At 44.2% G+C, this 26,626-nt stretch overlaps 1 protein-coding gene across 2 annotated transcripts; it reads left to right on the top strand.

The window, feature by feature from the left end:
* The first annotated feature begins 8,009 nt into the window (after positions 1 to 8,009).
* Positions 8,010 to 25,821, top strand: pcdh10b (protocadherin 10b). 2 transcript variants are annotated; one of them, XM_086222774.1, is made up of 5 exons: positions 8,010 to 10,878; positions 11,903 to 11,961; positions 12,196 to 12,302; positions 20,558 to 20,715; positions 24,356 to 25,821. In XM_086222774.1, the coding sequence occupies exons 1-5, from the start codon at positions 8,530 to 8,532 to the stop codon at positions 24,407 to 24,409; spliced, it is 2,727 nt and encodes a 908-aa protein (XP_086078900.1). In that variant the 5' UTR covers positions 8,010 to 8,529; the 3' UTR covers positions 24,410 to 25,821. The 2 variants fall into 2 exon arrangements, with proteins under 2 accessions (XP_086078900.1, XP_086078899.1); XM_086222773.1 differs by having other exon boundaries at positions 8,010 to 11,043.
* The last annotated feature ends 805 nt before the right edge of the window (positions 25,822 to 26,626 follow it).

Raw genomic sequence — 26,626 nt, 5'->3', positions numbered from 1 at the left:
GTTTCGCTCGAAGAACACAACTTGATTTATAGCAAAAGTACAGCATTGTCTTCACGTGATGTACAGCAACACAGTTTATGGTTTGTGACACAGGGAGTGACATGTGCTTCTCGTAGTGGATGTATTCATCTGCTCCTGCATGCAAACTCCCGTTGCCAGGGTTCATAGCCTTCTTGGATTTGGAAGGAACAACCAGCCCTCATGGTAACCACAACAACCAACATTCCCACCAAATTTGTGAGGACATACAGAGGGCGCAGATGAGGACCAAAGAGACGATGGGAAGGAGCTAAGTCAGGGCAGCAGAAACTGATGGATTTCACCCGTTACTGGTCCAAGCTCAATTGAAAGCCAAGCACTATAAAAGGTCTTTTTTTTTAATCACCTTTGGAAAAACCTTGCAAAGTGCAGAAGTGCCATCCTGATGTAGTGGCATCATTTGTTGATTGCTTTTCAATCACAGCAAAATCTAAAAGTCATTTTTGGAGGCGACGATGAAAGTGAGCAGGCTGTGTGCAGCTCCAGATGATGTTAGGAACACAGGCAGATGTTTGTTTGTGTGTTTGTGTGTGTGTTTGATGACATTTCTGGGAATTCCATCAGCAACATCAGTAGAACATAGGCATCATAGTTAGTTGGGTTAATTGTTGATGAAGGAAAGAAGCAATAGAAGAAAACTGTGGCTTCTACTACTCTTTTCTGGAAAGCGTGTGTGTGTGTGTGTGTGTGTGTGTGTAAGAGTGAGAGTGTGATATGATCATCTCCCAAGTGCTTCTTCATGATTTATAATAAGTGATTTGTAGTGCTGTCTAACAATTTTTGAATCGTAGGCTTCATTCAGACCAACTCAGGCACGGCAGGAGATCTACAGGTTTTTCCTCATTTGAATGGGGATAGCGCAGGCATCACCAGATGGCAGAGAGCTTGTCCAGGTGTGGACCTAGTGATGGTTCTGTCCGGACCCATTAAAATTCTCCATCCCTCCATCCATTTTCTTCCGCTTATCCTGTTAAGGGTCACGGGGGCCTGGAGCCTATCCCAGCGGCTTTTGGGCATGTTCTCCCTGTGCCTGCTGGGTTCTCTCTGGTACTCCAGCTTCCTCCACAGTCCAAAGACATCAAGAGGGACCAGGTTAATCCAGACTCTAAATTGACCGTAGGTATGAATGTGAGTGTGAATGGTTGTCTGTCTCTCTGTGTTGGCCCTGCGATGGACTGGCGACCTGTCCAGGGTGAACCCCGCCTCTCGCCTGTTGACGCTGGTATAGGCTCCACCCCCCGCGACCCTTAATGTGTAGGAATAAGCGGAAGATGACGATGGATGGATGGATGGACAGATGTCCACTGGAACCGAAGAAAGAACTGAAAATAATCTTTGTGGTCCAATACAAAGTCACTGTGACATACACACATGCAGTATTTGTTGTTTGGTTTCCTGTTGACTGTGCAACAAATTTTTGATTTTAAAATGTAAGGAATAAAATATTAGCCTGTGAACAGCTAATGTTTTTTGTATACTGTACATTTCTTTCTTGTGGTTTGCTGCAGAATCTGGAAGGACTATTTTGGGAACAGTGGTTAAAAAACCAAAACAAAACCAAAAAACCCCACAATCATTCAACAGATCATTCAGGTGGTTTCACCTGAGATACGCCTGAAATACCAGCCGTTCAGACCGTGGTTACACTGAGCGGCTTCTAGGGGTGGATGCAATCATGGCATCCCAGCAAATGAGAGCATGAGCCACAGTGAAACTTCCCTTAAAAACATAGCAGTTATAACAGGTGTAAAAATCAAACAATGAAAAAAACCCATTAATGATGGCTGCATCAACTGCCCACCCAATTCCTGAGCCATGAACCTTTGTGGACTAAATGAGATGAAGCCATCATTCATGTGGCGAAGGGCGAAGTTCCTTTTCTCATCTGTGCATTGTTATGCACATGTGGGATGCGTGAAGAACAATGTGGAATCCTGAATCTCCAGGGTGAAGCGTGAGATATTAAGAATTTTAACAAGATAACTGAAATATGTGTGGAAAACATATAGGTATGGAATTACAATGCAAATTCAAGGCCATGTGTTTTAAATGTGTTTTACATTAAAAAAAAAAAAAAAGAAAAAAAATCATGTCCGTAAAAATTATTGAGAAGTTCGTTTAAAAAGTTGTAAAGAAGCGCGCTGGCTCGGCCACTCTGATTCTGTTGTTTGATGTCCATCTGCATCCGTGTCACTTTTCTCCATCCGTCTAGGCTTCTCTCTCCATCTGTCCACTCATCTCTATCAGATTATCCCTCCTCCCGCCTTGGTTTCTATACTCTTTCTTCCCTCTCTCACTGTCACTGTGGGGAGACTGGTGTTGGCTTCACACCGTCTGCCCCTATTCGGCTGACGGTTTGTGTGTGTGTGTGTTTTCTGCAGAGTTGGTGCATATACTGCTTGAGTAGCAGATGAGTCTTTGACCGAGGCTCTTGTTTCCATTCAAAAGAAGCTTCTATATGGGTTTTCAAATAATAAAGCACCAGGAACTGTCCGTCTTTCAGGTGTCACATGCAGACTGCGAAATGGGAGTGGGAATTACACTCAATGAGCCGGAATGACAGGCAAAATCTGAGAGAGTGCACATGCTTTCAAAGCTTCCAGACAATGCTGTCAGTCTGTGGCAGTGTTCCAGCTCCAAATGCCATCATTTGGATGAAGCCATGTTCCATTTCTTGAAATTTTCCCTTTACTTTGCATCTTCACGTGTCAACACACTGGTATCTGTTGACACTTAGCAGAAGAGCATGCAGCCTGCTCAGTTTGGTTTTTCTCTGGGGAGGTCAACCTGTTCAGTTCTTTTGAGTCACTGTTGGACTCCTTTAATCTTGAACGTGTAAAAAGTAGGGTAGAATTTCATGGTGCACACCTGATACATAGTGGCGCTGTCCACGATGCATAACATCAGCAGTTGCTGTTTGTTGTTGTTTTTTTTAACTGCTCAGCTTCTTCTGTGGAGTTTGTCATTTTCCAAGCAAAACTAAATTGGACCAGTCACAAAACGCCAGCTCTGTCACTTGTTTGTCTGATATGACGAAGGCCCTCCGTGTGGCTGCTCCAGTTGTTCACAGTGATTATTGACTGAAACAATCATTACGCTCATGCAGTGTGGATGGACCTTCAACGAATGGCCAAAAGATTGATGACCTTAGGAAGAAAGTGATGAAGCAGGTTCAACACTCAGGGGCAGGTTCCAGGTAGATGGCTCAACCTTCTCCCCAGAGTAGTAATGTGGGGCTGGAGGCCAACATCATTTACAGGACTTTCTGTAGTGAAGCAGAACAGACAGTAACAGACGTTGCTGGAAACCATGGATGCAGTGGAGGGGGTAGTGCTAGGAGGGATGTTGGGGGCATAGCTAATCCACAGCAGGTTTTCTACTCCAGCATGAAGGGGCTTTTTTGTGGGTTTTTGGAAACCAGATATTGGAGCACGGTTTCTATCTTTGGGGGCGGCATGGCTCCGATGTAGAATAGCCTTCCAACAACCCATGTACCACTGGATCCTCACCTCTGGTGCAAGATGTGCACCACTGCAACACTGATGAGTCAGTTGGAAACCTTGCATAGCCACCTCCACCATCAGTGTGTAAGTGAGTGAATGAGATGACAATATAAAGTGCTTTGAGTACTGCCAAGGTAGAAAGGCGCTATATATTAATAATGTGGTTCCGTCTGCTGTGTTGGGTAGATCAAGGATGGAAACCTATGGACAGACCACCACACACTCATGGATTTCCTCCCAAATGGGAACCTTGGTTAAATTCTGAGGGAAAGCATTTCTTAATCAGTTTCAGAGGAGAGAGGAGTTTGGGAGGTGAGTAACCAGAGTTGCATTGTCAGAGGTAAAGACTCAGAAATGATGGTTCTTAAAGCTGGACTCCTCCTCTCCCTCAGACAATGTTTCAGTGAGGGTTTTTGGTGTGGACAACCATATCAACAACTGTGACTGAGACCATGGCAGAAGGCATTGAACAATGGAGGCTTATCATAGCCATTCTCTGAAGCTATAATTTGAACTTTGACGGGTTCAATAGAAAGGAGATCCCTGCCTGCTTCCTGCACAGGGGTGGAGAGATTAAAGACCTGTCTGCGTTCAGCAGAGACCAATCTTTCATGAAACCATGAACAGTAGCTGACTACCTCTACTTATCTGTAGTCCAAGCACTCACCCTCCCAGTGAGGTGGCTGATGATGTAGGCCACCTGGGAACATTGAATTAGGAATGGATGACAGCTACTGAGTTGCCAGAAAACTGATCCGGTGGTCCACAAGGGGATTCCACCCTGTAGGAGCTGGCTCTGGACGTGGTTGGCTCGGACTCAGTTGTCTTGACTTGCATTCCGTCACTTCATCATATCTAATTATCATATGCAATATTCACTATCATTTTAATGTCAAAGACAATATTCTGTCCTTTAAATACACTATGATATCCCATCCATCCATCCATCCATCCATTTTCTTCCGCTTATCTTGTTCAGTGTCGCGGGGGGGGGGGGGGGCTGGAGCTTATCCCAGCGGCTTTCGGGCGAGAGGCGGGGTTCACCCTGGACGGGTGTACTATGATATTTCAGTGGAAAATATGGATGCAGATAAGTGAGTTTTTTTTCTCAACTTGAGACGAGGTCACCAATTACAGTACATGGCAAATGATCCTCCATGAGGGCCACAGCTGACACGGTGATTTGTGGTATTTTTGCATCCTTATGCACATGCTTTTATATCCTGGTATCTATAATCACACGTATATAGATGACTTAATGTTTCACCATAGCGTCTGTGACGTGCCAATCACTTGGAGGAGTGATCATTTTCTCTCTTCATAATTTCGCCACCAGACCAAACGTTGTAGAACTGTGTGTACTGCAGCCATGGAGTTGGCTCGGAGGACTTCACACTCTCATGGTCGTTTCACTCTTGATACAACTGAACGTGAACGTGGAAGAAGGACGTATTTCACATTTCTGTGAGAACACAACACCAGTAAATGAGGCCCCAGGTCACATGACATCCATGCACAGTCGGTACAGATCTAGACTCACACCTGTTTATCTAGAAATGTTAAAATGTTTAATTTTTATGAACCCCACACAGCCTGTTGGACCCCCACACCCCGGTTAATGACAATCATAATGTTTCCATTCCGTGTGATATTTGCCATAGGAACCCAGAGTTGTTAATGAGCCTCTGTGTTTTCCTTCCTGTGGCCGGTGGCTGTTTGTCCTCCATAACATCTAAAATTACATTGAGTGAGGCACCACAGGAGTGACTCCACTTATGTGATAATTGATAGTGTGCTTGTTAAAGCTAACAGGAGGGAGAAACAGTGCTTGGTTTCAGATGAGATGGTGCACTCTGGTGCCTGTAGCTTTAGAGCACTTGGTGATAACATGCTGTTTCTCCTGCTTTAATTATCATATGGGTGGCTTTGCTTCCAGGCACCTTTTTAGACACTAGAGCTTTTTTTAATGTTTGCCCACTACAATGTGAAGATCATTATTTTTCTCAGCAACACTGTGTTTTAGTTCTAAAATGACTCAAGAGTTGATGATGTAAATCAGGATTAAAAGGAAAGCTCTGTTGTTTTTTTTTATTTGCGTCTGTGTGTGGTGGTGTTGCATGGGGAGTAGAGTAGTATGATCAAAATGATGAGGAGAAATTAATGATCGCTCACATCTGCGGAAGACTGATTTGTCAATGCTCAGCCAGGTCACTCTGCTCTGCTTCCCCTCCAGAGTGACTCCGGCTACAGCAGCACACATTGATGCATGTATGGCTGCTCAACTGACTTGATGGCTTTGACTTTGTTCTTCATCACTGCAGCTGAAAGATGTGCATTAGCAGACACTGAGGTTACCAATACCAAAGACACAGTCAGGGTGGAGAAAGAAGGCCACCACACTGCACTGGTGCGTTGTTTGTTGTGGGTGTTGTAGTGTTGGAGTCGTTCACTAGGGGGAGCACTTGGTCTGGGTAAACTGCTCTGTTCATTCACTCAACTGAGCTCCAACACTAATGACTGAAACCTGATTAATTCATCAATATGACTTTTTATTATGGTTATTTTAATCATTCAGCACACAACAGAACAACTTAATGGTTATTTGAAGAGAACAGAAATCATTCAGGTGAACTACATTCAATGAAGGTTACAGGAAAAATACTTCTGCCAGTACATGCATTTGCATACATTTACATCTGAGGACCACAAAGAGATCAACTGAGTGTGAACAAAACACCTTGAGTAACCACACACGGTCACTGGGGTCATTACAGGTAAAAGTACAAAGCACGTGATAAGGAAGTGAAGGGTTAAAATATTTGTTTCACCACACACGTGGCAGACCACTTGAAGAACATCAACAACCAGGGACGATCAAACAGTCAAAGACTCAGGAATGTCCGAGGTCAGGTCATGTACATGCAATTAAACTCTACTGACATCAAAGGTGTTTATGGGGTCTCTCTGCTTTTTTAAAGAGTGACATCATGACTTTTCATGATGTCATAAATGCATTCCATTACAATGCATGCGGGTGTATGTTTCTATCAATCTATTTTCGACTGCTTATCCTGTTAAGGGTCGCGGGGGGGGGGGGGGGGGGCTGGCTCCTATCCCAGGAACTTTCAGGGGTGAGAGGCAGGGTTCACCCTGGATGGGTGCCAACAGGGCCAACACATAGAGACAGACAACCATTCACACTCACAGTCACACCTACGGTCAATTTAGAGTATCGATCAGCCTCGTCCCCTCTTGATGTCTTTGGACTTTGGAGGAAGCTGGAGTACCAGAGAGAACCCAGCAGGAACAGGGAGAACATGGAGACTCACACAGAAAGATCCTGTCCTCCAGCAGGGGGTCAAACCTGGAACCTTCTTGCTGTGAGGCGACAGTGCTGACCACTGCACCACCGTGCAGCAGGCAGATTGAAACTTAAATAAAATAAATGTCTTGCAGATAAAAAAAATGATTCTCCAGCTCAGCTTCCTTGAACTGAACATATTCCTGAGGAACACCTGATCTTTTCTGTAACATGATATTCATTAGTTTCTTGATCCAGTGCAGCACTCCCTGTTTTTTCCTGTACAAATGTAGCTTCTTTTTGAAAATATGTTTTCAAGAGGGTAGAAATAGAAAATACATAGGGACAACATTATGTAAGTATTTTGAATGAATTTTAAATTTTTGGTTATGGGATAGGAGGGGGGACTTTATGAGTGGAACACAGTAGAGGAAGTACCTCCAAAGGAGAATAAGAAGCCTGCACATCGGGCAGAAAGCTTGATTGTCATGTTTTCCTGCATCCCTCTTTCCACCATCTCCGCTCGTCTCTCCAATCGTTCACTCATTCATCACGCTCCCTGTGTTGGAATGAGTAGAAATGCTGCTGAACGTGATTTCACTTGAATCAGACCATGGTTTACACGCCCACCGCTAGGGGTCGTATAAAGTCCGCAGATCTACCTCCCTCCCTGCCTCTCTGTCCCTCTGCTGTGGAGAGAGATTATAACGCCGCTACTACAGGATGCAATAAGAGAGAGTGGCACATGAATGACAGATGATTCATTGCATACATATCACAACATTTGCATTCATTAGCCCGGTTTGCCCGGCCAATCTTTAGGCTCCAAGTGGCCCCTCCACCAAGTCAACAAGTCCTTTGCTGTCTTTAATCACACACTTGTTCATTAGATGATGGTTGGTGTTGTCGAAATTTGGCAGCTGATGGGTTAAAGTCATGAGCATCCTGCCTCGTCGCTCTCTATCCCTAGTTCTCTTTGCGGCAGGTATTCTGAAGCCAAGCACCGAGGGGGGAGAGGGATGGAAGTGAGACAGGGGCTGAGCGGACGTGGACGGGCAAGCTTGCTACCCAATCAGGAGAGAGTACTCCGCGTGATTTACAGCAGCGGGGGCTGTGAGGGGGAGGTGCGATGCGGGGAAAAAAGCAAATAGTTGAGTGAACAGCATCAGTGGAGAGTGGAGTGGAGGAGACGCAGCGAGGAGGCAGGGTGCAAGGAGAGTGTCCGAGACCGAACATTAATAGAGCCGGAACTGTTTCTCCAGCTCTGGGATCTTTCGGAAGATAGCATGTGTATCTTGCTTTTCTTCTGTGGATTATGATTTTTTTTCTCAAACTTCCTCACAGTCATCAACCCAACAATACTGGAAAGTGCGCTGCAACCTCTGCGGGACGCAAAAGAAAAGCAAGGCAGCAGGGCTAAAAAAGAAAAAGAAAAACAAAAAAGGTGTCCAGTCAGTAATACCGATTACAATATTTTAAAAGACACTTTTTCTTTTTTTTTTTTTTTTGATACGGACAGCCAAAAAAAAAAACTCCGGACGCCTTTACACGTTTTTGGGAAGCTTTACGCATTTTGGAGACGTTTGCCTCCGGACAGAAACGGGTGATGGAAATAAACATTTTTTCCACTCACAGAGGATATTAAGTTTATGATATTTTTACCCAAGTGCACTTGTTTCTCCGGCAATGATTGTGCTGCTGCTTGCCCTGTGCGTCACGGATGGAGTGCTCTCTCAGATACGCTACTCTGTGCCGGAGGAGGCGGACCATGGCACCTTGGTGGGGAATATCGCCGAGGACCTGGGACTTGACCTCACCAAACTTGCCTCCCGTCGATTCCAGGTGGTGCCAAACTCTCGGACACCATACCTGGAGGTGAACCTGGAGAACGGCGTCCTATTCGTCAACGAGAAAATAGACCGAGAGCAGATATGCAAACAGAGCGCAAGCTGCCAGCTTAATATGGAGGTGTTTTTGGAGAACCCATTAGAGCTTTTTCGTGTAGAGATTGAGGTGGTGGACATCAACGACAACCCGCCCAGCTTCCCGGAGACAGACATCACAGTGGAGATCTCAGAGAGCGCAACTCCGGGAACCCGTTTTCCACTTGAGAGTGCGTTCGATCCTGATGTGGGATCCAATGCTTTACGCACGTACGATATCACCACAAACAACTACTTTTACCTGGACGTGCAGACCCAGACAGACGGAAACAAGTTCGCAGAGTTGGTGCTGGAGAAGCCGCTGGACAGGGAGCAGCAGGCGGCACACAGGTATGTGCTGACAGCGGTGGACGGCGGTCAGCCTCCCCGGACTGGCACGGCGCTGCTGGTGGTCAAAGTGCTGGATTCCAACGACAACGTGCCGGTGTTTGATCAGCCCGTCTACTCAGTGAGCCTCTCGGAGAACGCACCGGTTGGCACAGTGGTCATCCAACTGAACGCCACCGACATGGACGAGGGTCTTAACGGCGAGATAGTTTATTCTTTCAGTAACCATATATCCAACCGTATAAAGGAGCTGTTCAGCATAGACCCGCGCACCGGGCGCATCGAGGTGCGCGGAGAGGTGGATTTCGAGGAGAGCAGCCTCTACCAGATCTTCGTCCAGGCTAAAGATCTGGGACCGAATGCCGTGCCTGCCCACTGCAAAGTCCTGGTTGAAGTCACTGATGTCAACGACAACGCACCGGAGATCACCTTCAGTACCGTCACCGAGTCAGTGAGCGAAAAGGCGGCTCCCGGCACGGTCATCGCTTTGCTGAGTGTGACTGACCTGGACGCAGAGGAGAACGGACAGATCCATGTAGAAATCCTCGGCGATGTCCCATTCAAATTAAAATCCTCCTTCAGGAATTATTTCACCATAGTGACCGACGGTCCGCTGAACCGGGAGCAGGCGGACTCTTACTCCGTTACCGTGGTCGCTCGGGATAAAGGGTCGCCCTCCCTCGCCACCAGCAAGTCTATCAGAGTCCAGGTGTCAGACGAGAACGACAACGCGCCCACATTTACTCAGCCCATATATGATGTGTATGTGACTGAAAACAACGTGCCAGGGGCGTACATACACGCTGTGACGGCTCTAGACCCGGACATCGGACAGAATGCGCTCATCAGCTACTCCATATTAGAGTGTGACATTCAGGGCATGTCAGTCAAAACCTACGTGTCCATCAATGAGGAGACAGGCTACCTGTACGCCCTCAGGTCATTTGATTATGAGCAGCTGAAGGATTTCACATTCATGGTCCAGGCCAAAGATGCAGGCACCCCAGAGCTCTCCTCCAACGCCACAGTCAAAGTCATCATTGTGGACCAGAATGATAATGCCCCAATGGTGTTGGCCCCCCTGGGCAAAAATGGCACAGCCAAGGAGCCACTGCCACGCTCAGCTGAGCCGGGCTACTTAGTGACCCGCATCGTGGCTATGGATGCCGATGATGGAGAGAATGCTCGTCTTTCCTACAGCATCCAAAGAGGCAATGAGAATGGCATGTTTAGGATGGACTGGAGGACAGGTGAGCTCCGGACAGCGAGGCGGGTGTCAGCAAAGCGAGACCCCCACCAGATGTACAACCTGCTGATTGAGGTGAGAGACCATGGCCAGCCGCCTCTGTCCTCCAGTGCCAGCGTTCTGGTGATGCTAGTGGACAGTGTGGCTGAGGGTCGTGGTGGCGGGGATCGAGGAGGTGCAGCCAAAGCTAAAGAGGGCACCCTGGACCTCACACTCATCCTCATCATCGCCTTGGGCTCCGTCTCCTTCATCTTTCTCCTGGTCATGATCGTGCTGGCTGTGCGCTGCCAGAAGGATAAAAAGCTAAACATTTACACCTGCCTGACCAGTGAGTGCTGCCTGGGCTGCAGCTCCTGCTGCTCACGGCAGGCCCGAGCCCGCAAGAAAAAGCTCAGCAAGTCAGATATCATGCTTGTGCAAAGCGCTGTGAACGTCACCGGGGCTGGTACAGCTCAGGTCCCTGTGGAGGAGTCAGGGAGCTTTGGCTCCCACCATCAAAACCAGAACTATTGTTACCAGGTATGTCTGACTCCTGAGTCTGCCAAAACCGACCTCATGTTCCTAAAGCCGTGTAGTCCGTCTAGGAGCACAGACACCGATCACAACCCGTGTGGGGCCATAGTGACAGGGTACACAGACCAGCAGCCTGACATCATATCAAATGGCAGCATTTTATCAAACGAGGTAAGAGTCTCTCTCATACCTACAGTGTAACCCCCCTTTCATACCGAGACCCTCAGCATGTCTTAAATCTGATTCACACACAGGATGTGTGTCAGAAACATGAAGCCTGCCTGTTTGACACAATTTCAATACAGTCACATGTTCCATACATGAGCCATTTCATTGTCTCCCCTAGTGGCATGCCAGGTCTGTGTTCTCCAGACCTCTTCTACCAATCGCTGTTGTTGAGAGCTAATGCATAAGGAAAATGTCCTTTTACTTCTTTTAATAAAGACGTTAAAGTGCAGTCAGTGATTAGATGAGGGGTTGCCAGCATGTGTACTGTAGCGTTTGGGCTTGGGGGGTTTGCATGTTTGTGCTCTCAAATCTTTTAAATCGGAAATATCAGAAAAAGACAAGTGTGCAACTGTAATGTACGGTTGCTCCGAGGCTGCTGGTTACTGTGTGAGTGTGTGTGTGTGTGTGTGTCTGTGTGTGTGTGACCTAGTCTCCTGGGAGAAGAGTGTTCACATTAAGCATACTGGTCACAATGTTGCTGAGTCGCATTGGAACAACAATGCGTGTCTCGGCTGTGCCAGCCTAAATAGGTGCAGCACTTCATCTTGCATCCTGGCAATGAATCTGTGGAACAGCAACCCCTGCCTCCCTGAGGGAAAACACACACTCCTCACCAGATATGAGTGACATGTAACAGTTGCACAAAGCTCAGGTTCACGTCATAGGTGGCATCAACATGGTTCTGTGTGGGCTGCATACTTAGTAGCTTCATGGTGTCTTTGTATGTTGCCCTTTCCTCTCTGCTGAACATGTTACGTAAGATGCTCGAGCGCCATACTGAAAACTACCCCTTTTCTTTCAGACCAAACACCAACGAGCTGAGCTCAGCTACCTGGTTGACAGGCCGAGACGTGTCAACAGGTAAATCTGGAGACAGACGCTCTGCAGCCTTCATGCTGTTCACTCTGTCACCTGTAATGAACCTCTTATCTACTGCCTGCTTCCAAGTCATTCACTGATAACTCTCATTACTGTGATGATACTCTAGACGATGAGATGGGATCAGAATGATTAGTACAGCAGGATGTCAGTGCTATTAAAATAACTGATGTTCGTCAATGCAAAGCTTTAATTAAACTGTCTTGTTGGTTGCAGCTCGGCGTTCCAGGAGGCAGACCTGGTCAGCTCCAAAGACAGCGGCCATGGAGACAGCGAGCAGGGAGACAGTGACCATGATGCCACCCATCGAGGCCACCCCTCTGGTTAGACCTTTTCCTTTTAAATCCTAAAGAGCTCACTATTTAGGGTCACTTTAGGTTTATTGGGGAAATCGCTTGCTCCTGCTTTGCTGAAGAGCACGTGGTTACAGTGCACTTTGGGTCCAGTAGCATATTGTCCCAGTCTCTCCTGTTCTAACTCCTCTTGCTCTGTTCCAGGCTAGAAAATAAATCCTGGTTTTAAATTGCAGCAACAATCATATTTTAAGCTGAGGGGGTCCGAGAGAGTCTGAAGGCCTGTAACTGAATCAGCTTGTCCCTGAGAACTTCTTCGGAGTGCGAACATGACTCTTAATATCTGTGGCTGTCTTATTTTCCGACACAGGATAATTTAATATTGGCAGGAAACGAACGCCAGCGTTGTTGTTTGTAAATACGTGGCGGTGTAAATGAGGAGCCCGCTCTCTGTGAGCTCGGTCACTCTGTGCTGGAGACCACTTGACAAGACGTGACAGGCTTTTTAATGAGGCTGCACTCACACCGGAGTGCTGGGAATTGGACCAAATAGGTTGCGGTCGTAGCAAACAAAACAGCCAATTCATTCATTCATTAAATTCATTAATGCATTAATTCACGCAGTTGCTCTCCAACTACATTCTCTCTCTATACTTTCCACCCCTCCTCCCTGACCACATACTTCAGTACCCATCCATTTTTCTTTTTTTAATCTCCTCTGCCTAAAGGAACCCATCTGAGCCCATACAATAGGCCCGCTGAGTTATGAATGCCGGTTTTATGTCTTCATTCAGCGGAAGCTTTTCTTTGGTGCGGGCTCTCTGTGGATGGAGCCTGTCATCATGTCTGGTCAACCACAACAGGGGCCCTCGCTGTGCCAAATGGAGCTTGCTTGCCACTTCCACTGTCACACCAGTCGGCCTGGAAGGGTAACACAGACTTCAGTACACAGAAAGAGACGTCACAGTCCTTGTTTTAATTCTAATATGACCTTAAAAACTACCTATCACAGGTCTTTTGAGCATGGGGGGAAGCATTGTTTCGTATTACTCACTCAAAACTACTGGTGTTATACATTTTGAAGTATTCTTCTAAAAAACAGCTCAATTAGCAGCTCTTTAGCTGATCATTAATATGTTATAACAGACATTGCATCAAAAGAGAAAAATAAGGAAATATTTAATTTCAACAGACCAGAAAATGTTTTGATGGATGAAAAACGTGTATTAATGCATTAAAATATAGAGATAAGGCAGTATTTTCTCCATTTAAATCCTACTCCAAATATTTAAGCCTGTGTACAACACAGGCAATAAGTACAAACTTCAGTGGGGTTTTGAGTGCTCATCTCCCCTCTTTTCTTTATAGATTTTTTTAAAACTTATTTTACTGTCCTCTTTCTGAGGGGCCATCCATATTCCATGTTTTGTTTCTTTTTTTTTGGGGGGGGGGGGGGGTGCAATCGGCTGATGTCCGACGTATGCTGCTAAAATGCAGATGAAAGAGCTGCATGTAAGACTAAGTGTCCCAGGCTGACGACCAGACAAATCTGCTCACTCATGTTTTATTTGCACCACTAAAAGTGATTTATTCTGGCGATGTCAGGCTGCATCGTTTGCATGCGCAGTCTAACAGCTTATTTTAAAAGTAGACTACATCGGGTCATGAATAGTTTGGTAAAAGGAGGATTGCAAGCTAAATACAGAATACAAGTACAAGTACTCCTACCCCTTCAGCTTATTTAATTGTAGTTATGTGAATAGTCGCATTTTATTACTTTCCCCTTTGCATCATGCTAATGCTGTCATGAGTCGTCACATGCCTACCCGTGTGAGAGCGCGAGCAGCTGCTATTTCCCTCGTATGCTGTATGAATATCCACTGGCTTTTTCTGTTGAATAGAGCTCAAGTTAAAAAGAGTGTAAACCTGTCTGCTAGATCAGAAAGTTCCAGGTTTTAATCAAAGTTTTTGAATCGAATCCTATCTTCCAGTTCTTGGATATTCTTCACACCGGACAGTCTGATACTCTTACACACGCGATATATCTTTACGTCGCTTTAAGTCAGTAAAGTGAGTAGAATCACCCCAAAATAAACAGAAAAAAATAAAGTGTTATTGTTCTGTTAGTGTTAAAGTTGTAAATATGAGTTTAAAAAGTCTGAATCTGATGCCCTGACCTCCTCAGGAAGGTGCTCTTATTCGCTGTGGAACATTTCAAAGTGTACGAGATGGAGTTTAAGAAAAACAGAAACGCTTTAAAACCGTGTTTTGGACAAACGTCAGATTCTCAGTAGAATGTTTTAACTCAAGCAGCCATATGGGAAGTTTGAAACATGAAATCAGGAATTAGATTCTGACAAAGACCTTCTTAATTCATTTGATCACACTCACTGCATACTTCAGTTCTTCACTTGGCTGTTATTCACACATTTCATCAGATTTCACTGCTAACTGGCTGCCACGAAGCCTGCTGCTTCATGTCCTATTTCAAAAGTCTTGGTATTTCCTGCCCTGACAGTATTACTCTCCTCCTCTATTCCAAATGTATATCGTGTTGTGTGTCCAGTCGCGCTGCAGCAGCAGGCCTGGCACCACTTCACTGCTGACTTTGGGTACCCTTGGTGTAGCAAATGTGATACAATTATTTTGCTGCAGAGTTATCAGCCAGCTTAGTCCCTTTAAACAGATTATTTGCTGTGCATTAAGTCTTTGTTTGATTAGGATAATTGATAGCCTGGCTAAGCATCCCTCAGTTCAGCTGCAACAATCCGGGAAAATAAACAGCCTTTAGTGTCTGTGTGCCAGTTGTCAGAACTCGGGCTGCTTCAGTTTTTCATAAAAACTAATGTTTATTAACATGTAAATGTCCTTCATCACAATGGTGTTGGAAGGGACTTCATGAACACCTCGGTCAGGAGAACAAACTCAGTCCAGACCATTTTTCCTCAAAGAGATGCATGTAACAGGGATCTGAGTTATTCCTACTTTTTGCCGTGCCGTCTTTCTGCTGCTTCGGGCTGCGTGCTTTGCTCGTCTCTGATCAACGGAGTCACAACACTTAGTAACTGACATATGCAGGGGAAACAACACAAAAAATGCAGTTCCTGTAATTACCAACCATTGGACAAATGTTAGGGGTGTTTCTGAGTTTGTACCTATGTGGGGCACAAACTCTCACGTCGGTGCCAAGATTATTTTCCAGTCCGTTCATTCTTCGGCGATAGAGTGGGAGGGAGATGGGAGGATTTGCGGTAAAGGTCAAAAGCAGCATTCAGATCAACAAAGAGTATATATAATGTGCCATTACGTGTGTGGAGTTATGGTGGCAGTGTTTTGACAGATCCATCATTTAAATGCAGATGTGTTTGTTTGGTGGGGGGGGGGGTGAGAAGAGACGACTGCTATTGTTAACTACAAATGTCAAATAGTAACCTGTTTTTTTTACAGCGTGTATTCTGACTGCATTACAATTGTACTTGCTGAAAAAAAAATTCACTAAAGGCTGCTTCAGATAAATATTCTATTTTCAGCAGACGCGGCTGTAATCCAGCCCATAAACACATGGACGGAGCTGCAGCTCATAATTACACTCCTGATTGCTACATTGTATTTTTAATGCTATAGAGAGTCAAGGAGTAATGACAGATGCGCTTCACATTCCTAAAGTGAGTCCAATGTGAATACTATTTGTAGAAATGCATGGTATTCACATTGGTATCAACATATACTCACTCAAGGTTGTGGTATCGGAATCAAATTACAAGAGAATCATGAAACCGTCCCTTTTATTTAATTGATGACATATCAAACGTCCTTCATGTATCAAATGTAGTGCAAGACTAGAATTCTTTCTCCTTGTTTTCAGCTGCTTTAGTTAAACACAAGAATAAAATGCAAAATGTTCTTATTTATGTAAGAATTAAAAAAAGATGCTCTCCGCATTTGACACTAATAAACGTCATGCAGGTGCTGGCTTATTACACTCAAAAATGATTAACATGATGAATCAATGATCAAAACTGAACAGCTGGATTCACCCTTTGGGACTGGGACCACTTTGGACATCAGTGTACTGGAGCCTTCTGGTGCTTATTATTTAAACTGATATAAAGAGCTAATATCATCGAGCTATAAGAAAATGTGAAATGGAGTTTGGATTGACGGCACTGTATTCATGTTCAACTCCAAAAGTCCCTGTAATTCTGTTGCATAACTGCTGATCATCAGATGAGACTGTGACTGGAAAGACCCACTAGTCCGTGCGTGGAGAGTTTTCGTGGGTGTTGGTAGGAGGATGTTAGCAGGTGCTTAGGCTGAACTTTCGAGTTAAAAGTCACTCTGTACACTCAAAGATGGGATCATTTCTGTGTGAATTAAACCTCGGTGGAATTAAAGAGCCACACATTTGCTGTTGGACCCGCTGGGACCACTTCAGTGGCCCATTTCCAGTCCTGCAGCAAGTACATATTATCAATATAGCCAATGTCATGCACTTGAAGATTGAGTCGAGGCGCTTATCCACTTTTCTATCCCCCCGCCCCTACTCTACTCTCCACCCTAACTCCACTCCCATCTCTGCTGGATGCTATTATGAATTCCTCTTTAGGCCTGCGGTTCACGTTATCACCGTGGTAACAGCTCGCTGATCAGTAATTCATTTTTCAGACCTCTGCATACCAATTACCAAATGAAGGTTATTATCAAGACTTTGCGTTTGCCCTGCGCGAGTACCGTGTAGAATGTTAAGATGAGATGAGGCGTTTGAAGAAATGAGGGTCAGCGTGCCCCCTTTCCTCTGTCTCCTCGTTGGCCTCTGCTTGTGTTTGGCTTAGTGTGACGTGTTGACATAGGTTTTTTTTTTTTCTCATCCGCTGTGCTGGGCGGCCGAAAAGATGAGGCCCCATAACTCACTACTACTGTTTGCTCTGAGAAAATTGTCGGAGAACTACGTAATCGAGAGATAAGGACATTGCCCGCAACCTTATTCACATTTGAAGCATTCAGACTGTGTGTGCGCGCGCGTGCGTGTGTGTGTGTGTGTGTGTGTTTGTGTGTGTGGCATGATTCGCTAGAGACTGACTAATGTGGCAGGAGGACATCTAATTTGACCAAAATGTCAAGAAATATCAAGATATCTTGATCCAGCTTTGTGGCTGAAATAACCCCCTTCGTGTGTGTGTGTGTGTGTGTGTGTGTGTGTGTGAGAGAAAGACAGAGTTATCGCTCTGTCAGAGTCTAAATGCCATATTTCCTGTTCCCATTTTAAGAATGAACGCAGCATCCATTTTGTAGTAGAGTCAGAGCTCTCTGTGTTCCTTCCACATAGTTTTTGCTGCCCGCAATGCAGAGCTGGCTGCACGTCCAGGTGCTATGATACGGTATGTCAGCAGCCAGTGTGCTCTCTCATTCCTCCCCCATCAAATCGTACAGTAGGTTGTTTCCGGCCGTGTAAAAGGCTGTATTAAAATGTAATGTGATGTTGTATTTATGGCATGTTGGTTAATATTTAATAAGAAACCCGCTTGTTAGGAGACTGGGCACTTTTCCAAGCTGTTAGTGACGGCAAGCCAAATTAATCCGCTTTGTAACAAAGCAAATTCCCCCTTTGCTGACCGCTACAGACACACACAACAAAATGCACACACTCATACACACTTGCTTACTGAGATGGCAGCAGTCTTAGCCGATAATCAGACTGTATTCAGAGGGATTAGCTGCAGATAGCTTGGGCTGGACAGTTCAGATTTGAGCCATAAACAGCGACTCAGACACACACACACACAACAAGCGGATTTAGGTTTCAAAAACATGCATACACAGGATCTAGGCCCCTACTGCAAAAAACATATGGGGCAATGAAAACACAATTTGGCTTAAGGCTTACACTCGGCCTAAATAGCTGCACTGAACGGCTAACGTTCCCACTAACTGTGTTCTCCTTTGCACTCTGACAAAAGGTGATTTTCTCACAGAGAATTACAGCCAGTAAAAAGCCTCGCAATTAATGAGTCCACGTGAAAGTGAACACACTCAAACTGGTTTTCGGTTGTATCTGCAGCCAACCTTTTGCACAGGACAAAAGAATTTGAAACGGGGTGAGACACAGTGCCTGGGACAGGGGCAAGCTGGGTAATCCAATACTATTAAGTTTGTAGCCGGCTAATCCATTGCCTAGGCTAAAGAGACATTGGAGTGTTTGCTTTGAAGACTTCAGCTTTCTTTCCCCTCCACACAAACACACACACACACACACACACACACACACACACACACACACACACACACACACACACACACTCCCTTTGCCGTATAAATTCCACCCACCTATTTTCATGGAGCTTACTTTTTAGTCCGGATGCATGTCAGCGCACGCAAACGCCTGCAGCTCTCACACGCACATCCACTGACCTCTGAGACTATATAGATATAAGGTCAGAACATTGTACCAGAGGCCATTTGCTTGTGGAGCCACACAAAGAAGAAAAATCTGAATTTAGTTTGGCACTTTGCACTGGTGCCTTTGCTGCCATTGAGGCTATGACTTCAGTGTTTCCTCTGGGAATCAGGCAGTTTTAGCACCACCTATAAGGAGGCTCTCTGCTGTGGAAGAAATGCACTTTTTATTTCTCAAATATACACAAACTATAAATAAGCTGGTCAGACCAAAGCTTTTACCTTCCACAGTGCCCAGTAAATGTATAGCATATCTTTAGCTTCAAGTATTTTGAATCTTATCAGCCAAACTGTCTTTACAGATATTGGGAGTGTGAACCAATGAGATTGCTTTGACAGGACAGACTGGACTGTCTTTACTTCCTTGTGACATCATTACACAGGAGTTTGGGGTCCTGTCTTGGTAACCCCTCAAACAAATGATTTCAAAATTTCTTGGGACCCGAAACAATACAGTTGCTATGTTTTAAAGTCATTCAGATGTTATTTTTTATTTAGAAAAGCTTGTAAAACACACACACACACACACACACACACACACACACACACACACACAGGTTTGTGCTCCCCTCAAAACAAACCAAAGAACTTTGTATGTTTTTATGCAAATTGTTTTGATTGAGGAATCAGTCTTGCTGCCAGATGCGGACCTGTTTCACATGATCTAATGAATAGTATCTAAATGCACAGGGGAAAAGTGGAATTACCATATTTATATGTTAACATCTTGATAGCTGCAATTTGCAGTCCATTTTCTTTAAAAACCTTGCGTTGGATTTACTGAGAGGAATGTTCGACATGTACCGTTGAGGCTTTTGATACTTGGAAATCATACCAACGTTTGGGTATTTATCTATGAAAAGAGAAAGAAGCTGTTACAGTGAAACAGTGAGGAGGCAGAAGATTGATTCAGATGGTGAACTGATGTCACACAGGCATGTACCATACAGCTGTGATAACTACAAAACCGAATGTGAACAGTGTGCTGCCACAAGGGTTGGAAATCAAATTAAAAGGAAATATTCCATGTCAATATGATTACATTTAAAAAAAAAAAAATCACATAATGATGTTGAAAAATCCCTATATATGGGTATAGTGTGATACAAATCTCCCAACCAGTACTTAACTAAAATTGAATGTTCTTTATTGTTTGAACGACTTCAGGATTTATGGAATTTTAATTTACAAACCATTGAAGATTACTGAATTGTTTCCAGGCACAGATAGTAATGTATATATTTCAGTGTTTGAAATGTAGAGGATGTGAATTAAGCCGTACTGTAACTACAATATTCTCCAGCTGCTTTAATTGGTGTTGTGCACCAACAACAGTTTTGACGTCACATCAGAAACAAACTAGTTCATTGGTAAGAATGACAGATTCTATTATCAAATAATGCATTTTGCACATAAAACTGAAAGTAATTATGAAGTGAATCTGACACAATACCACATGTATCTATTAAAAAGTATGTGTTAAGAAGAAAAAAACACAAAAATATTCAAATTAACTCTTGGTCTTTCATACATCTTTCATATATGATCTTTTTCACAAGAAATGGCATGTTACAAAACAGGACCAGCATTCCGATGAGTCACCATGTTCTATAGTTGTGTGTGTGTGTGTGTGTGTGTGTGTGTGTTAGCACTCACATTCATTGTGCTTTGATCTTAATGCTGGTGAAACAGAAAGCGCTCATTGCATAAATGAGTGTCTAGTGCAAATACGTCAGCGCGATTGATGTGTTTGTGTGTATTTTTTTACAAATTTCACATTATTTTTGCCCACTCACTGAAGACTCACCTCTACTCTCACGTCCCTCCTGAAGGTGCGGATCTATTCTCTAACTGCACGGAGGAGTGTAAGGCACTGGGTCACTCCGATCGCTGCTGGATGCCGAGCTTTGTGCCCTCGGATGGGCGCCAGGGCCTGGACTACCGCAGCAACCTCCACGTGCCCGGCATGGACTCAGTCCCGGACACAGAGGTATTTGAAAGCACCGAGCAAATGGCTGATAAATCATTCTCCACCTTTGGCAAAGAGATGCCTCTCAGTCACCAATACCTCCACCACCACCACCACCACCACCACCACCATCTTCTCCAAAACCATCAGCACGGCTCCCTAGGGAGGAAAGAGTTGGAAGCATTTCTGCCTAGCTCCAGAGCACCTTATAACCCAGCTTATTTAAGTGAGTATTCTGTTTTGACCTAAGCGCCTGCCCTGCTCTCTGATCTGGTGATCCAATTAGGTGAAAAAGAAAAGATTCCAAATTCAATTTTCTCCCTGGATTGGCTGGCGGAAGGAAGCGTGAAATTCATTTCAGGTCTGACCCCTTGTTCTCTCAGCTTCTTGTCAGAGTGTTTAACTAACTCTTCCCTCTTTCTCAAGTGTCTCCATTATCTCAGACTGTGATGATCTTATCGTGCCCCACCTAACCTTTCAATTCATTCCTGCACACACACACACACACACACACACACACACACACTCTCACCTCAAGCACGGACCGTCTTGTCGGCCTTTTCAAATTAAACATGTCAAAAGCAATTATGATCTATAAGGTGTTTTTCATGTGGGCGGAGATGTTGGCATTAAGGACGCTCTGTCTCATTATGGAAAAGTGGGTGCAGTAATGCAAGAGACACGGGCCCTCTCACAGAGCATGGCAAGGAAAAATGGCTGTTTTTAATCAGTAAAAGAGACGAACGGCAGGCAGTGTGTGCTTAACATCTCATTCTCATTTGGTGGACGTCAGTGCGCTGGAGCCAAGGATCAAAAAACAGTTTTAGATAATTGAGGAGAAGAAGAAAAAAGCAGCAGGGAGAAGGCGCATTTCCCAAGGAATTACTGTTTCTAAACTCTAATTCAAAGGCCACAAAGAGATACATCCTCAATCACTGCAATTTGGTGATAATGCTTAATTATAATTTTGTCAAGCAGCGCCTGAAGAGGCCTTGTCTCTCATCAGCCGACACAGCTAGCTGGAATTATCAAACTGTCAGAGCCCTGCTGCTTCCCTAGTGCCATCATTTCAAACCACTGCATGCTGTTCGAAACAGCAGGCAAAATATTTTTTTCCCTCTTTTAATTAATGTTTTATTCATTTGCTATTCTTTTTTCTTTCTTCTTTCATCCTGAATCAAATAGTTATGTAGAACAAGTTACAAACTGTGCATAAGAAATTCCTCTGTGGAGAAGCCTTGTGCGGTGTGTGGTGGCAGCACGGCCACAGACCAGGAGTTTAGGCTGGGGCACACCAGAGGTGAATTCTGGGAAATCAGCTGTACAAGCATAGTAACCTAGTACATCACGGCAACAGTTATGTCCATGATTTACATGATTAAAAGCAGATAATTAAAATAAAGAATGAGCTAAAGTGATTTTTTAAAAAGAGCAATAACAAAAAGGCAATAAATTTGAGGATATAAAACAATACTGATGATATATTAAACCTATCAAACGCAACTTGATGCAAGACCCTCCTGGTAGAAACACTAAATTATCACCATTAAACTTTTGCATGAATTTCTTTTAATTAATTCCTTTTTATATTACAATTTTTCTGAAGTTTATGTGTAAATATGTAAATTAGGCTTTTTTCCCCACCAAATGTGTGTGCAAATCAAAGCCTGTTCAAATTATCATCTTTTGTTTTCATATAGAAAGTCCAAAGGCTCACACTTCAAAACTAAAGAGCCTTTCATGATTTTTTTTTATTTATTTATTTTTTTTTAACGTTGTCAAGAGATCCGAATCAAAAGTTTAATGGTGGAGTTTTTGGAGCTTTTACATGTTTTTTGAACACATCGATTTTATAAATCAGGCAAGGACTGGCTGGTGAACAAACCCGTCCGTAAAAGATCTTCAGCCTAGATGGGAATAAAAATGAACAAAAATAGAAAGTTTGATGCCGTAAGTGATACTCGAGCAGATGAACACCTCTGACTAGAGCGGCACAGTCACAACGGAGTGTGCGACAGCTGAGGGAGACTTGGATTAAAAAAAAACAACCTTAATAAACCTTTTTTTTTCTCTGATAAGGACTACTGGTTAATGTACGGCAGCTGATGCAAAATCTCAGGATGGAAGTTGTCTTTAAATGAAATCATTACAAAAATGATTCGCATTATCGTAAAATATGGCAGTTGTGAGGCTGCATTAAAAATACAGTAATGAGAGGACAAGGTGAAGAGGACCACTTGTTTACGATGAAGAGTCGGATTAAAGATTTAAAGAAAATAATAGGAATGAAGTTGTGCTACTTGTAGACGAGCACGTATTACCAGAAGCTCGTGCAATATACAAATAAAAGAATATGTCAAATTAATGAATGAGATGTAGTTACATGGCAGCACATTTGTCAGGGGAATCTAAAAGGTATTAAAGGTCTGTAGATGCGATCGTGAGATGGTGATGATGTAAATGTGAGTCATTTAAGCCAAACATCAGGCAACAATTATCGTTTCGGCAGCAGTGTTTATCCCCTCGTGCTGCTCAACCTTCAGTTTGATGCATTGTGTTTGTTATGTGCTGCTCCACTTTTAATAGTTTCCATGGATCTTCTTATTATGATGCAACACTCCAAGTGAAGGGCTCCCAATATCTCTGCATTTCCCACGAACGCCGCCACTCATTCCTCTCTCAAAGTAGATCACTGCAGCCCTTATGCAAATGAATGTGGGGGACGCAGTGGGGGGGGGGGGGGGGGCGATGATAGAGAAGAGGGAACAACAGTCAGAAGGCTGGGGGGGCGGTGAGTAGGGATAGGAGTTGAGGGAGGGAGAGGAGTAGAGTGGAGGAAGGGATAGAAGGATGATAACAAGAGACTGAATCTCCCTAATCTGATCAAGTCAGTGATACACACAGACTCTTTTGTCCCTGGAGATGCAGGCCTGGGCTCGGGGTCAGGTCAGGGAGGGGTGAGGAGAGAGGGTGGGATGATAGCCAGAGCCTGGTGATTACCGTTGTCAAACTCAGACAGCGTGGAGGCGGGGGGTCGCAGAAGGGAAGGGAAAGGAAGGGGGCATGAATGAGAGGTTAGACTCTGCTCTCTCTCTCTCTCTCTCTCTCTCTCTCTGGATTGTCTCAGCCTCGCTCTTTTGTTGTTGTCCTAAATAAATTGGCCATGCAATATTCACCAGCCCCACCCACCATACCACTGTTCCCATAACACCCGCCCCACACACACCCTTCCCCTTCACACAACATAGTTATGCACATTATCCATGAACCATTTCACAAGTATGACTTGACATTGGCCAGCTGAGAACGCAGAACGAGTGACGTTCCGTCTGTGTTGTGTGAATGAGGCCAAGTGAAAGAGCTGCTTTTCTCTCTCTTGTGTTGTGACCACGACACACACGAAACCTTGTTGCTATTTTTGTGGGGACCCATTGACACACCGCATTCCATAGTTCCTAATCAACCAACCCAACCATCCAACAGCTGAATGCCAAACTCTAACACAGAAACGCGGCTGTTGGAGCTGCAGCGGGCTCAGCAGCATTCAGACCCCATGAATATAGTAGAGTCTACCTGTATACACACACACACACACACACACACACACACACACAGACACACACAGAGCTAACCAGGGCTTGTGTTTTTTTTTCTTTTCCAGCGAGGAAAAGGCTTTGCTAGCTCTTTTCGCGTAGACATACCGGAGACTGCGTGACTTTGCACAATCACCCCCCACCGACCAAGACTATAAAGAGCATCAAGCTTTCAACCTATTTCTGTTGGCCCTTCCCCTCCTCATTCCTCCTCACCCAGCAACAACAACAAAAAAAGATAAAAATTTAAACACACAACTACACACAAAACGAGGAACCCTGAGGGTATTGCCCCCCCCCCCCCCCCCGCGCGCCCCCTGGAGCAAGTTTCCTCCCACCTCCCATTTACTGGAATTCCTTGGACCACTGCCAGGCTTTGAGAAGATCCCACTCGTGAGATAAGGAGAGTCGGACATGGAGGAGGGGAGAGGGGTGTGACGTGAATGGCTGCAGGCAGGTAGATGGATAGCCTTACCGGGACGGATCCCGATGTCTCAGCAGGACTGAGAAAACAAACGGAGGAGGAGGACAGACGGTGACGGCGGAGAGATTGAACGGGACACTGATCTCTCTGAACTTTTCCAATCTGTGTGCCTGTTTACAGCGCTGATCTTTGAAGAACCTCAATCCAGACGAGGACTACATGTGTACTGAAAGACAAATCAGAAGGAGAGACACCCAGATATACCGCCACTGAGCCCTTTAGGCGTTTGTACTCACAGGGAGAGACGCCAAACTGTACAGGAGAATCTTTGTGCATTTCACAATGCAATACCACGGTTTTAGACTTTTCTATTCTGTTTGTGTGGTCAGGTGTCTCTACTCCAATCTAGTCCAAACTTTGTAAGAAAAGATTGTGGGCAGGATATTTTTCTTTATTTATGTTTCTTTTTTTTTTTAATTCGGAATTATTTTTGTTATTTTTTTTTTGGATCGTTTCGGGTTTGTTTTTTCACCACATCGTGGGCTTGGACAGTGTTTGGCCTGCACTTTTCTGATTCTGAGGCATCAAGTAGTTTCTATCACATGTGAGAAGTGTTTACTGTACTCTTTTAAAAAAAAAGTTTCAAGCTGAATATAAAACTCTATATATAAATCTATCTGTATCTACTTGTTATGAAGGTGTGCTATCTTGTTTGCTGGGTTCCAAATTCTGATTCAGAACTCTTCTTTTAAGTGCCCCCCCCTGAAGAAGGGACGTTGCCCTTTCCAGCGGGAGACACACAGAGACAGGACAGCCTTAGCAAATGTAAAACTCTTCTCATTCTTTGACATTTTTCATCATTTTTTTGATCTTTTGGATATTGGTAAAGATCATGTCTATAAAAATGGAGGTAATAATTTAGATAAAATTCTTGGTAATTCTGTGTCATTGTAACCAAATCTTTAAATGGTCCATTATAAAGAAACAGGAGAAGGGAACAAAACGCAAAAGGTGTTGTACACAATGCAGATGGAATCCAGTATGTACACATTTATTTCTCACACATTACAAACACAAACACCAATATGCCAACAATAAACTGAAAAATGGTGAAAAAAAAAGAATCTTTTTCTGTGTTTTTATTCACATCCTTGACAAAAGAGAAAAATGGAACCGTAAGTAAGTCAGAGCAGCTCTGTAACATTATGATGTTCACCACAATCAATACTGATTGATTTTTGGACCAAGATATTATATTGCTTTTTCACTTCCATATTGTGCTACAATGCTGGAAATACAACAACGACAAAAAAATCAATGCATCAAAGGTTCTTATTCACAATGGGTCGACTCCATTAAGTAAACTCTATAACACACACACACACACGCACACACAGTAGGTAAACCAGGCCGTGGCCCCTTAAAGTCTGATTCGATCAACTTTTCCTGGCGTGGTACAATGCAGGTGGGGATGTAACACTGAGAGCTGCCAGGTGTGTACGCAGGATGTGAGCGAGCAAATACAGAGATGTGACTGTCATAATACAATGTAATAAGCAGCGAAATAGCAGTGCAATGACAGCATGACAACATTTTAATGTGCCATGTGTTTTCTGCTCACTCGCTGTGTGTGTGTGTGTGTGTGTGTGAGTGTGTTAGAGAGAGAGAGAGTACAGAAGGGCTAGACGAAAACTAGATTTCCTGCCAATTAAAATGTTTCTATTGCTGTTTTCAGGTGGTTGAACCAGTTAGATTCAACTCTCTTGTATTCCTTTGAAAATGATCGGTTTCATTTTTCACATCTGCACAACTGAAATGTTTCCGAGCGAGAGGTGATGATCCACTTGCTCCAGACACTGATCTTCCTTTCATACATCGGCTATATTCCTCTTCTATACTGGCCTACAACCACAAC

This window comes from Aulostomus chinensis, chromosome 13 (genome assembly GCF_037954235.1).
Source record: "Aulostomus chinensis isolate RoL2024-O1b breed Wild chromosome 13, RoL_Achi_v1.0, whole genome shotgun sequence".
Classification (NCBI taxonomy): Eukaryota; Metazoa; Chordata; class Actinopteri; order Syngnathiformes; family Aulostomidae; genus Aulostomus; species Aulostomus chinensis.
This window is presented reverse-complemented; position numbering and strand designations above follow the sequence as displayed.

Excerpts from the sequence above, each read along its gene's own strand:
- pcdh10b (XM_086222773.1), top strand. The coding sequence starts at position 8,530 with ATGATTGTGCTGCTGCTTGCCCTGTGCGTCACGGATGGAGTGCTCTCT. Across the intron at positions 11,962-12,195 it reads AGGCCGAGACGTGTCAACAG|CTCGGCGTTCCAGGAGGCAG; the intron begins GTAAATCTGGAG and ends TGTTGGTTGCAG. Across the intron at positions 12,303-20,557 it reads CCATCGAGGCCACCCCTCTG|GTGCGGATCTATTCTCTAAC; the intron begins GTTAGACCTTTT and ends TCCCTCCTGAAG.